Source organism: Hypanus sabinus, chromosome 3 (genome assembly GCF_030144855.1).
Source record: "Hypanus sabinus isolate sHypSab1 chromosome 3, sHypSab1.hap1, whole genome shotgun sequence".
NCBI lineage: Eukaryota > Metazoa > Chordata > Chondrichthyes > Myliobatiformes > Dasyatidae > Hypanus > Hypanus sabinus.
In genome coordinates, this window is record NC_082708.1 from 161,503,413 (window position 1) to 161,516,749 (window position 13,337).

The following is a 13,337-nucleotide window of genomic DNA, read 5'->3' on the forward strand; positions in this document are numbered from 1 at the left end:
GATTTTTCAGTATTGAGAGAATTGAGAGAGGATGTTAGTGCAGGAAAATTGTGATGCTACGTAAAAGGTCAGCCATTATCTCACCTCTCACTGACAGCCAGTATAGAGACAAGAGGTTGATTGGCCACCACCACCTCCTCAAAGTTTAAATCATAACATTCCCACAGTGCGCCAAGGGCATGTACAGATAATTATCATTTCTGATGTAAGATAAAAAGATTCACTGGATAACAAAGGATAGCTTCCCACAGCTCTTCTTCAAAATAATACACAAGATTTAGATATTTACATGGAGCCAGATGAGTTTCATTTTAATCATTCACCTGAACTGCAAGGCTTCTAGCAGTGCATCATTTACTCTGCAATGGAGTGCCAGCCAAATTTTGTCCTTGGAATGAAAGGGACCCAGTTTCTCTCTCCACGGGTGCTGAGTATTCCCTGTAAGTTTTATTTACATGCAATCTGCAGCACCTTCTGCATTCAGTCTTTTATTTGTTTTTTAAATGCTTTAACTCTTCATTATTAGGCATCTAATGGAAAGGACAATGGCTTGAAGAGACTTCCTCTCGTGGCATTCATAATAAATTGGTCATTGCAGCACTCTGACATTAAACCTTAACAAAGTCTTCAGTCTTTCATTTTCCCAGCCAACCCTTTGGGCTGAGTTAACAAACATCATCACTGTTGCACACAGGATCTATTTTAATACATAGGAATTAAGTATTCAACTTAAATGTTTAATATATAAACAAGCACCTACCCGGCATCCTGTGCCTCATGAGCTCGGATTACTGATAATAAATTATTGTGCTGTAGGAATTCGCACACTGCAGGGTAACTGCAAACAAACAGATTTAGCAGATCAAAAAGTTGTACCATTGGATTGTAGATGAGATTCTTCACTGAAGCATCAATGCAAAAGAAAACTGGACAAAAAAGATATAAAAAAGCAAATAGATAAATATAATTCTACAGCAATTTTAATTACCTCAAGATGTTATAAAAGGCTTTGCAGCCAAGTATGAAGTTTGATCCTTTTATAATTTAGGAAACACTGCAGTCTGTTCAGAAAATCAGTTGTACTGCACAGAAACAAGCCGTTCTTCAAATCAGTTTAGTTACCTCCTCAACCTATGATTCACACAACCTGTGGACTCACTTTCAAGGACTTTTCATCTTGTGTTTTCAATATTTGTTGCTTATTTATGAAGTGTTTTTATTTCTTTTGTATTTGCACAATTTGCTGTCTTTTGCATATTGGTTGTTTGTCCTGTTGGGAGCAGTCTTTCATTGATTGTTAGGGTTTTTGGATCTCCTGAGTATGCCTGCAAGAAAATGAATCTCAGGGTTGCACATGGTGGCATACATGCTCTTTGATAATAAATTTACTCTGAACTTGAACTCTGAAAAACTCAGTAGTCAGGCAGGGCTTCTCCACACACAAGCCATGCTGATGATTCCTTCTTTCTCAAGGCAAATCCCAAGCCTTAAGATTTTCCATCAAGTTCCTTTACCACTGACCTAAGGCTCACCAGCCTGTAGATATCTGATGTATCATGAGTAGTCTTGTTATATTAAATAAGTTAGCTATCCTCTTGGCTTCTGATACCCCAACCTGTGAAGATGCTCCAGCAAATCTCCCTAAGCATCCTGGAAGAGATTCATGCACAGGTAACCCCCACAATCAGAAGGGTATGGAGGAAACCAACTGACACACTCCTCACCCAGTTTCCACATGGGAAATCACTCCTTCACCGCCCACGAGCAGCTACTATCTCCTTTTAGGAGTCATTGTCAAATCCTATTTAATAACTTCTGGCAAGTATTTTGAAACATGTTTCTGTGTTAAAGACATGCCAGAAATTGAAATATTGTAGCGGTGTGCTACATGCAGCGCTGAAATAACGACACGGAGCCAGTAAACTGCAGTTAAAGAAGATTTTATTCGAACTTCGCGGCTTCGCTTTAAAGCTTCCCTGATCCCGCCCTCCCTGGGTGCGGATGCTGTAGGAGGCACGTACTCACAGTCCCGCACGAGCTTTTCCCTTTTGGGACTGGCCTTTATGCCAGCGCGCTGGCTATTTGTGAGCTGGTTCGAGTGCGCTAGGAAGTGGGTCACCACAATATGACTTTTTTCCCATATTTCTTATCTGAAGAATCATATGATGGAAAGTGTCAAAGTTCTGAGAACTCACCCTGACACAGCAAGACAGGATAAGGGAAAATTTAACAGAGGCATTTACAATTGATGCGTTAATAGAGTACACAAGAATTTACATGGCTGGGAGAGCTGTGATCCAGAAAATGCATTCTGAAAGGGCATGAGGCAGATTCAACAGGAACCTACTCATGGCAGTTCATGAAATACTTGTAAAGAAGTAATCAGTGGGGGAGGAGGATGTCAGGGACTGATTTAAAAAGCCATTTTATGGCCTCCTGTTCTGTATGACTGCATGATTACTTAAATCACCAACAGCTTATTCTGATCAACTTGGAAAGTCAGTGGAATTTTATCTCAGTTCTTCAATGTTTAGAATTCTCTACCCTTACCTGTGAAGGAGAGTTCAAACCAACAGATGGATTGGACAAGCATGTAGGGCAAGTGTTTCCAAACTGAAGTTCATGGACCTCTCGGTTCATGGTAAGATTTCATGGCATAGAAACGTTGGGAACCCCTTGTATTGGGGGATTTTGATGTTGTTGGGACTGTGGCAACAACGATATTGGATCATATAGTGGAGATGGCCATCACATGGAGCAGTTGGAATGCACAACTTTGCACAACTTCTATAAATATTGGTTATAAACACTGGCAAAAGCTCCTGTTACTGCTCAAGTACTGTTTCTTTAGTACAAGTCCACTCCTAAAGGACAACCACGTTGACAGTAGAATAATGCATTCTATATTATTTTACTGTTTAAGTAGATCATGTCCTCAAGTGCCTATGGTAGATTGGATGTCAGGATGTGCTGGAGGCAGATACAAAGCAAAGGAAAATGGAAAAATATTAGATTAGATAGATAAGATTCAGCTTTATTGTCATTGTGCCGAGTACAGAGACAAAGCCAATGAAATGCAGTCAGCATCTAACCATAAATGAATAGTGTTATTTACAAAATAACTGCAAATAAAAAATGTTACAGCACACAAATATGAAAGTACTACGACAGTACAATATGGGTGCAATACTGCTTAGCGCTGTGATGTGAGGTTCAGTAGGGTCACAGCCTCAGGGAAGAAGCTCTTCTTGTGCCTGCTGGTGCGGGAGTGGAGGCTGCTGTAGTACTTACTGGATGGGAGGAGAGTAAAAAGTCCATTGTTAGGGTGGGATGCATCCTTGATAATGCTTTTCGCCCTGCCAGGCAGCATTTATGGTAGATGTCCTCAACAGTGGGCAATTGGGTGCCAATAATCTGCTGGGCAGTTTTCTCCATACACTGGAGTGCTTTGCGGTCTGATACAGGACAATTGCACTACCACACTGAGTTGCAGTTGGTGAGTATGCTTTCAATGGGACAGCGGTAAAAGTCCGTCAGTATCCTGGGACAGAGGTGAGCTTTCTTGATGCTCCACAAGAAATAAAGGCGCTGTTGTGCCTTTTTGCAGGATGGAAGAGTTCAGGGACCAGGTGAGATCCTCGGAAATGTGGACACCAAGGAATTTGAAGCTCGATACATACTCCACTACAGCTCTGTTGATGTAGATGGGGACGTGAGTGTGGCTCTTAGCATGCCTGATGTCCACAATGATCTCCTTGGTCTTCTGGGTGTTACGGGCCAGGTTGTCGGCACACCACGCAGCCAGGTGCTGGTCCTCATCCCTGTAGATCGTGTTGTCATCCCCTCCGATCAGGCCAACCACCACGTGTCGTCTGCAAACTTGATTATGGAGTTAGAACCACATACAGGAATGCAGTCATAGGTGAAATGGAAGTACAGAAGAGGACTCAGCACACAGCCTTGAGGCACGCTGGAGTTCAGGGTGACAGTGGAGGAGGAGAGGTTGTCTAACTTAACAGATTGGGGTCTGTTAGTCAGAAAGTTCAAGGCCTAATTGCAGAGGGATGAGCTGATACCAAGCTGGTGAAGTTTGGCTATCAGCTTGGAAGGGATGACAGTATTGAATGCCAAACTAAAGTCAGCGAACAGCAATAAGCACCTGTTGGTGCGATAGGCAAATTGATGGGAGTTCTTCAGAGTTGAAGAGAAAGAGAATGACTAGAGAGCCTTTTCAGAGAAACAGAGGCGAGTGATGAGCTATGTGGCCTCCTCCTGTGCTGAATGATTTGAATCCAGAGCTGCTGAAAGCAGATGGACAACAGGATTATGAGACCACAGCTTTAAAATGGCCTAAACTGTCTGCATAATGGTATAATTGGTCAATTCAGACTGAGAACACTTACGGCTGTGTTTTCCCAAGACAGATAGAAGACAGCTCAATAACATACTTGTTTTGTGATAATAGCTTAAACACAAACAGCAACAAAGATGGAAGCAAACTGACAAATCTATTTGGTGACTTCTGCACTAAACCCATGTTTACACAGACGGAGCTACCAGTGAAAGCTACTGTTTTCCTGCAGGGCAGGAAGAAACCTACTTCCTCAGGACAATACAGACTAGAGCACTGAGGCAACGTTGAGACACTCTGACTACCAGAGTGTCTTCAAATCAATCATTTCACAGGTCAAAGCTGCTCCTGTATGAGATATAACTATAGCTGCGTACCCCCCTCTGACGCCAGTCATGTGTCTTTTCCTGGAGGATTTCCTGGCTGTAGGGAACTGCGTCTGTTAATGGAGATAAGATCTGCTGAAAACAAATTCAGCTTTCTGCTTTTGGATTAGCAGAGAATACTGCTTACACCACAAGTTTGCAATTGGTCTCATTCTCATAGGGAAACTCAAGAAGCCAAGAGAATTACAAGGTTACTTGGTCCCTTAAGTCTGCCCCACCAATATGATCATGGCTGGCCTCAACACTTCTGTGGCAGTTCCCCATAGCTTTCATTTGAAAGATCAGGGAATTATTTATCTATCTCCACCTTAAATATATCTCATGGTTCAGCCTCCAACACCCTTGGGGGCACAGAATTCCAGATATTCGCCAGTTTCTGGAAAAAGTTGCTAGGAATCTTAAATGAGTGGCCCTTACCTTATAATTTATGACCTCTTGTTCATGATTTTCCCCACTGGTGAAAATCTCAACATCTCCTATCAAGCCTCTATGTGATGTTTTAATAAGATCATCCCTCATGTTTCTAAACCCCAAGTTATACAGGTCTGAGCTGTCTAGTATTTCTTTATTGGACAACTCTCATCTCAGGAATTAGCCTGGTGAATTTCCTTTGAACTGCCTCCAACTTCAGAATATCTTTTTTTTAGGCAAGTCTTTTTTTTAATGTAAATGCCTGCATTATTATGAACATCCCGTGCAATTGTAATAAAACCTCCCTTTTTAAAAAAAGACTCCAGTCCTTTCATAATTAAGCAACACAGCTGTTTGTTTTTTTTTAAATCTACTAGCTGCCTCTACCTACTAATATTTTGTGATACTGGACACTCAGCTCTCACTGGTGGGTCCCAGTAGCTGTCTGCATGCGAAAATGGCCTCATTTAGTGAGAGCCGAGTGTCCAATGAGACCAAAGGTGAGTGAGCTTCCCAGAACGGACATGACAAGCCACTTCACCAGAGGTGCTATCACTCCCAGTACACACGTCGACAGGTGGGTTAAACCAGGTTAAGCTAGCCAGTAGGCTTTATACCCAGTGAGATGGGGACATGTGTGTCCTAGCATGCAAAGTCAACTCTGGTCAAAAGAGATACACAGCAAGATCCAATGGCCAGGCAGGTGGTTCTGCAATGCTTCATGGAGGGTGAAGGGCATGACAAGGCACAGAAGATACCATGGGCATCCACTGCAACCAAAGACCCCAATTTATGATGCTTGTTCAGACCACTGGACCTGGACTTCTGAGGTTGAGAGAGTGGGACTGCTTCAGTCAATGGCTTTCCTACTTTAAAAAACTCTCCTGCTATCATTGGACATGATGGACACCCACCATCATATCTATATATCCAATCACTGTAGAATCACAATGTCCTCATCAAGATGCCTTTCCACCTATTTTCATATCATCAGCAAACTTGGAAATTTCAGTCCCTTCAAGTCATTAATGTAAATAATAAATAATTGAAGGACACAAACCAATGCCAAGGTACTCCACTTAATTCACTTGTTATAGCCCTCCATCCTCAAAAGAACCAATTTATTCCAACACTTTTAGATGACACCCAATTTTGAATGTATGCTAAGACATCTTCTTGGGGTCTTAATTAATGTACCAACTTCCTTATGTGGCACAATGTCAAATTAAGCACGTTACTTAACAGAGGTTCCTTTCTATTAACCTTTCCTGCCACATCCTCTAAAGATTTGTTAACTTTTCATAAAACCATGCTTAGCCAGACAGTGGAATTCTCTGCCACAGAGAGCTGTAGAAGCCAAGTTTTCATTTATATTTTTAGGCAGAGGTTGATAAGCTTCTTGATTGGTCAGGGCATGAAGGGATACGGGGAGAAGGCAGAGAGATTGGCTCTGAAACTGGATCATCTATGATAAAATGGCGGAGTAGACTTAATGGGCCAAATAGCCTAATTCTGCTCCTATATCTTATGGTCTTATTAGGTTTGGTTATATTCAGCTTTCCTATATGATAAGTTATTTCCTTTTTGATTATTGACTCAAGTGCCTAGGCAACAAACTGGCCTATAATTCACCACCTTCTGTCTTTTTAATCAATGGAAATACATTGGTTGTTTATAAAATTTAGGAATTCCTAAACCTCAAAGACTGCAGCAATTCAAGACAGCACCATCTTCTAGAGTATAATTAGGGATGGTAACAAATGCTGGGTGAGACTGTGTAGCCTACATCCCTTGAACAAATAAAAAAATTTACTTCAGACCAAGAGGGCAGAAGTAGAAACATTCAACAGCAACCCCTTTGATACTGGCTTTTGAATTAAAGTCGCCAAAACAAATGCCCTAACTGCTTCAAACCCTTATCACATCGGGTAGCTTTAACCACCTTCTGACACTGGATACTTCTGATGTCCTCCACGAACATTTGTTGTGCCACTGTTAAAAAGTTGCATGAAATGATAGAAAGGAACAGGAATATTTGTGCAATGGTGATTTAATCAAAGCATTTTCCAATTAATTCAATTCCTTCTCTGCCTCCAAGGCTCCAAAAAATTATCCAAATCTCTTTACCCTCCTTATGGGTATCACAATAGAGTAGTGGCTGGTGCGTCACTATTACAGCTCAGGGGGTTCCAGAGTTTGGAGCTCAATTTTAGCACCAAATTGTAATGGGTCTCTGTACATCCTTCCCATGGAATACATAGGTTTTCCCCTGGTGCTCTGGTTTCCTCCCTCGGTCCAAAAACACGCCGGGTAAATCGTCTTGTGATTAGGTTGTGGGGTTGCTGAAGCAGTATGGCTCAAAGGGCCGGAAGGGCCTGCTCCACACTGTATACTAAATAAATACACGCAGTCCCCGGGTTACGTACGAGTTCCGTTCCCGAGTCCGTCTTTAAGTCGGATTTGTAAGTAAGTCGGAACAAGTACATCCGGTATTACTTAGCGTCACTTAGTCAAACGTTTGTTTTAGTATATAGTATATATTTTACCTTTCTATGCATGTAAAACACTTAAGAAACGTATGTATTCCAATAATTAAACCACTGTGTTGCTTAATAATAATTGTAGCTTTCATCGGGGCAGGGCCTTTCACGTGCCCCATTATTCTCACTTCATCTGTTATCCTTTAAAATTGTTCCGATCGTTGACTGACTGTAGCCTAATGCTTTTCCAATGACCGCTGGCGTTTCAGCTCTTTCCAAACACTTTATTATTTCCAATTTACTTTCAATCGCGATCGCTTCCAGAAACACTGCGGGCAGCAGGTCCTGAGCTGCGCCGACACTCGGGGTGCGCTGGGTCCTAAGGACCACCGCACCGAGACAGGCTAAATGGGACAAATGGGGGCTGTGCTGGGTTTGGGTATTTGACCCTCCGCAATATTCCAGGTGGGAATTTAAACTGGAGGTGGCAGTGTTTTTATTATGAGGTCGAGTTTTGAGCTCGACCTCAACCCAGCTCGGATGGTACTGGAGTCACTGGATCAACACCAACCCGGCACAGGAGCGGTCTGTCACTGGATTGAACTCGAGCACAGCGCTGATCTCACTGCGCCACCAGCCGACCAGAACGGGGGGGGGGGGGGGGGGGGTGAATCTTACTAAGAAAAATTTAAGCCAAATACAAAGTTAAACACTCAACACAGTGTCAACAGCAATGACTTAAAATGGTGGACGGTGTCGCATTCTGACTTAAAATGGTGGACGGTGTTCTCCTTCCTCAGGTCGTAAGTATGAGTTGTCCGTAAGTCGGACGTTTGTAACTCGGGGACCACCTGTAACCTGATAGTCTGTTAAAAATTCCTGTTGAATCTGCTCCCACTACTCCTTCACAGATCGCAGTACTTTTGTGTGGTTGATTTGTTTCATTCACCTTAATGCTTCTTTTATTGATTACATTTTATTATAGGTACTCAACAATTATAATTAAATTAAATTGATTAGAGAGCCAATGATTTGACAAACTGAATGGCAATGGCACAGCAGATGGACCTGGTCTGTGCCTGTAACTGCATGTCACCTTATACTGAAACCAAAACATAATCTGAGAAGAGCAGCACAGTGGCTCAGCTGATAAAGCAATAGCCTCAATGTCAGACACTTGGGTTCAATCCTGACCTTGGGCAGAATCTGTGTGATTTTTGCACATTTTCCCCTGGGACTGTGTTAATTGGCCTCTAAATTAACATGGGCAGAGTTGATGGAAATGTAGGGGAAAAAACTATGCTTTTCACTAATTCCACTGGAGGTTGCTCAGACTGACCCATGTATGGAGTCTTACAACACTACCATCATCACTCACTGCCAAATCCTGTTGATTGGTGCTTTAGAAGAATGTTCATCTAGCACCATAATATCAAACCAGCTAATAGCAAAATTTAAACACTGCTGAAACATCTACAGTTGATTTGCCAAAAGAAAAGTCTTTAGTAGCCAAGCATACACTGAAAATAACCATATAGCTCACACCACCTGGTCAAGGGCAGCAGGAGGTTTGTTGGGGTTTTCCCTGTAGATCAAGGAATCCTCACAGCAACCAAGCAGTTTATTTTTGCTAACTTCCACCTTAACACACGCCCCACAAATGTGAATAGGCAATTTCTAACACAGGTTCTACACCATGTCTTTTGTCCAAGTTGAACAGCATACATTCACCAATCCACCGTTTATTTGGGTAACTGTTCTGCATGTGTGCAATGGCTCTCAATGGAACTGCAAGAAACTGCAGAGTTGTGAACACAGATCAACACCTCATGGAAACACGTCTCCTCTCTATGGACTGTCTATAGATCTCACTGTCTCACAAAATCAGCCGCATAATCAAAGACCCTACCAACCCCAGATAACGTTTCTTCTCCCCTCTCCCATCAGACGGATGATACAAAAGCCTGAAAACACATACCACCAGGGTTAAGGACAGCTTCTATCACACTTATCAGGCTCTTGAACAGAACTCTTGTATGATAAGATGATTTCTTGACCTCACAATTGACATTGTTTACCTGTACTACACTTTCTCTGTAGCTTTTACAATTTATCCTGCATATTTACTACTTTACCTCATGCTATCTCAATGCACTATGCAATGATTTTGGTCTGTATGCAAGAGAAGGTTTTCACTGTATTTCATTACATGTGACAATAATAAACCAATTCCAATACCATGATTGCAGATAACCATTAGTGGCAGGTTCTTCTAGTCTGAAATCTATTTACAAGAAACAAAAACAGTCCTGCACCTAATCCCCAAGCAGAGAGGCAGCTGCCTTGATCTGAAAGAACTCCCAGGACTTCCCTTAAAGAGTAGACCTGATCAAATACTCAATAAGAACAACACTGACATGGCTCCTACACTATCTTTTGATTTCCATAATACTTCATAGTATATCAATACATCCAGTGTGAGCCTCCACAATCCTCTTGGGAGATTCAAAGATTCTGTCTCTCTAAGTAAAGCAAGTTCTCCTGTTAGCCCTGAATAGCTGATCATCAATTTAAAACATTGTAGTTCATGGTTTTAGATAACTCAAAGGAAATATCATCCCACATCTCTCCATCTGTATGTTTCATTGGACAATCGCTCATCTTTCTGAACCCTAGAGAATTTAGGCCAGTCTGCTCAATCTCTCCCAATTGCATTAAACACTCACCAGACCCTGAAGCATCTGAAACCACACTGTTATGAGCTTCGTATCACCCAGTCCCAGATATATTACACTTGGGTGCTTCTTCAACACCACAGATATAGTGAACAACTGGGACCCTCAACCATCTCTCCGGTACCCACAAGTCACTACCACCCTACCTTTCACTCCTATTCTAATCTGTCCGCTAACTGAGTTTACTCCTACATATGATAGGGGTCAATATGGGATCCCACATCCAATGAGTTTTAATTATACTTAATTATCTGTTTAGCACCTAAAAGACTTTATGAAAGTCCAAACATTATCCACCATTTTCTATTTCGTAGGCTACAACCTCAAAATCTTTCATAGTCAGAGCTTCATCAATCCATTTTGATTCAATCATTCTTCCCTGGTCGCCCTGTTATCACTTTAATAAATTTCTTACTATTGATGTCATGCTACGTAGTATGCAGTTTCAAGTTTGCTTTCCCTCAGTTTTTCTAAATAGTGGGGATACATTTGTTATCTTCCCATTTACAAGAGCCATTCCAAAATCAGCAGGACTTTTAGTGGATGCATTGATGTAATTGTTGCCTCTTTCTTAGGGTGCAAGTGATTAGGCTCTGGGAATTTCACCTCAGTTCCAATTATTTGACACTTTGTAAAAACCCAAGCCAATTCCCTTCAACTCCTCATTTATTGTAGACTTATTGTCCATTATTTGTCAAAAGTTTTCTTTAAGCTTTCTCACTGAAAACAAATTCGTCTTTGCACTGCTGAACAACCCAACCTTCTTCTCAAGTTTTGCACTTCTAACCTTGTGTACTTCATTTATTTACAATGTGGTCACCTGTGCATTGGAAAAAAAACAAATGCAGGTTAGGTGACCATTTGGCAGAGCACCTCGCTTCAGTTTGCAACTGTGACCCCGTGCTTCCAGTCACCTGCTCCACTCTATTTTGTTACAATGAGTCGCAACACATGATTGGGGAACAGTACTTCATTGTGTCTGGGCACATTACATCCTTCCAGACTTAATACCTGAATTCAACAGCGCTAGATAACTTGCCTTCTCTGCATCAGGTCACTTCTGCTGCAGCCCATCCATTTTAGCCTTTATCTCTTTGCTAGCACAGTATGACATGTTGGGCAAACTCTGCACTTCTTGGCTTACTCCCTTTTGGTTGTGTTTGTTTTTATTTATCTCTCACTCTTTCTCATTCTCTCTTACTCTCTCTCTCACTACTCTAATTTAACAGCTTCAGTTTGTGCTTTCTAACTGCTATCAATGACCTATCTACCAGATAACATCCTATCCATTACTTCCCCCTTAGTAAGGAAAAACTAGTTTCTCTCATTCCCATTTCTGACAAAGTACCATCTACTTGAATAATTGGCTGTTTTTCTCTAATGCTGCCTGACCTCCTGAGCTTTTCCCTGAATTTTGTTTTATTCCACATATTCAGCATCTGCTGTTTCTCCCCCCACAAATGGATTGTTTTTCCATGATAATATAGCAAGCTGAACAGAGCTGGGAATAGCGAGCATATGAAGCAATGCTGGAGTAATCATCAGTTTCCGGAGCAGAACAATGACAAGCTTCAACATATTCATGGGGACATTGTTAAACTGATACTGCCTAAAAACATGTATTTGCATGATGGCCTCAAAGCAGAAATGACCCAGTATCTCACAGAAACTTTACAGAACAAAACTCAGCACTAAACCACAAATGTGTCAAGCAGCTTGGTCAAAACAAGTTGGCTTTGGGAAGTATCTTAAAGGAATAGAGAGGGGTGGAAGGGTTTAGTGTGGAAATTCCAGAACTCAGCTGAAGGCATGAAAGCTGTAAGAGTCAGTGATTAGGAATGGGCCAAGTTAGGGCAGGCAGGGTATGGGATCTTAGAAAGGAAGGAGAGACAGAATCAGCTCTTATTAAATAACCTGCTGATAATTTTATATTTTACATAGCACAAGTGCTCCTCTGCACACTACCCTCCAGAGATGCTACACATCACCAATCTGGCACAATTGTCCTGCACTTACACTTCTAAGTCAAACCAAGAAAACAAAATTTAAAACAGCCTTCAGAAATGGCAAGTCCTATTTAGTGGCTTACTGTCAAATTCTGTTTGACTAGATGCCCATGAAACGCCTTGATCATTTTAGTTTATTGTATAAATACTGTAATTTTTGTTAAGGTGTTACAAACATTTATCAGATGGCTACAGTGCCAAAGGTCTTATTCACAACTATTACAGTGAAGTCCATCTGTATTGAATAAGCTATACGTGGAAGAATGCAATCTAGCATTAAAGTGAGAGATTTAAATTAAATGCTGTAACCTCCTATTGAAGGCACATTTAATCTGAACGCGGTATTGCTAACAGACTGAGTGGAAAGGAAGGCTGCTGTCCCAAGGAACTGCTCCATCCAAAGTAAATACCTTGTAGCACCATAAAGGGGAAAACTGCCACATTGTTCAGTAGAACACTTTCTGAAACACATTCTAAGACTTCTTAGAATCCAAATACAGCAATACCCCAATAAGTGCACTGCCAAGACCTGCTCAGCCCCAGTTAAATTCACTTGGAAGTTCCAATTTACTTCTGTCACAGATTCCTCAGGACTGTACCCTGCCTTGCCAGTTTCCTGTAATTTCTTTACCCTCACTCAATTTAAGGATCTGTTCAGTAACTAGATACATATTTAAATCTAGCACTTTCGGACTTTACAATCTCATCCTTTCCACTTGACTGCAAAGTACATGGCTATTTAAACTTGAGTGCAGGCCAAAACCAGGACAATAAAACAAGATGGTCACTGACAATACAAGATAGTGACTAATAACATTTGATAGTAACTAACAACAGGAGATAGTCACTACTAAATCAAAAAAGGAATTCAGGAAAAACTCCGCAATCCAGAGGGTAGAGGAAGGTTGGAGTCATAAACATTGATGGGTTTATGGGGCAGCTGAAAAGCCAAAGGAGACAGGCACCGT

The 13,337-nt window shown here is 41.5% G+C and overlaps 1 protein-coding gene across 3 annotated transcripts in view; it reads right to left on the minus strand.

The window, feature by feature from the left end:
* LOC132391839 (protein phosphatase 3 catalytic subunit alpha) overlaps positions 1–13,337 on the minus strand; it is a 277,918-nt gene that overhangs the window by 52,514 nt on the left and 212,067 nt on the right. For all 3 annotated transcript variants that reach the window (XM_059965511.1, XM_059965510.1, XM_059965512.1), the window contains exon 7: positions 761–838. In XM_059965511.1, the coding sequence (XP_059821494.1) occupies positions 761–838 (78 nt within the window). The remainder of the gene's footprint in view (positions 1–760; positions 839–13,337) is intronic.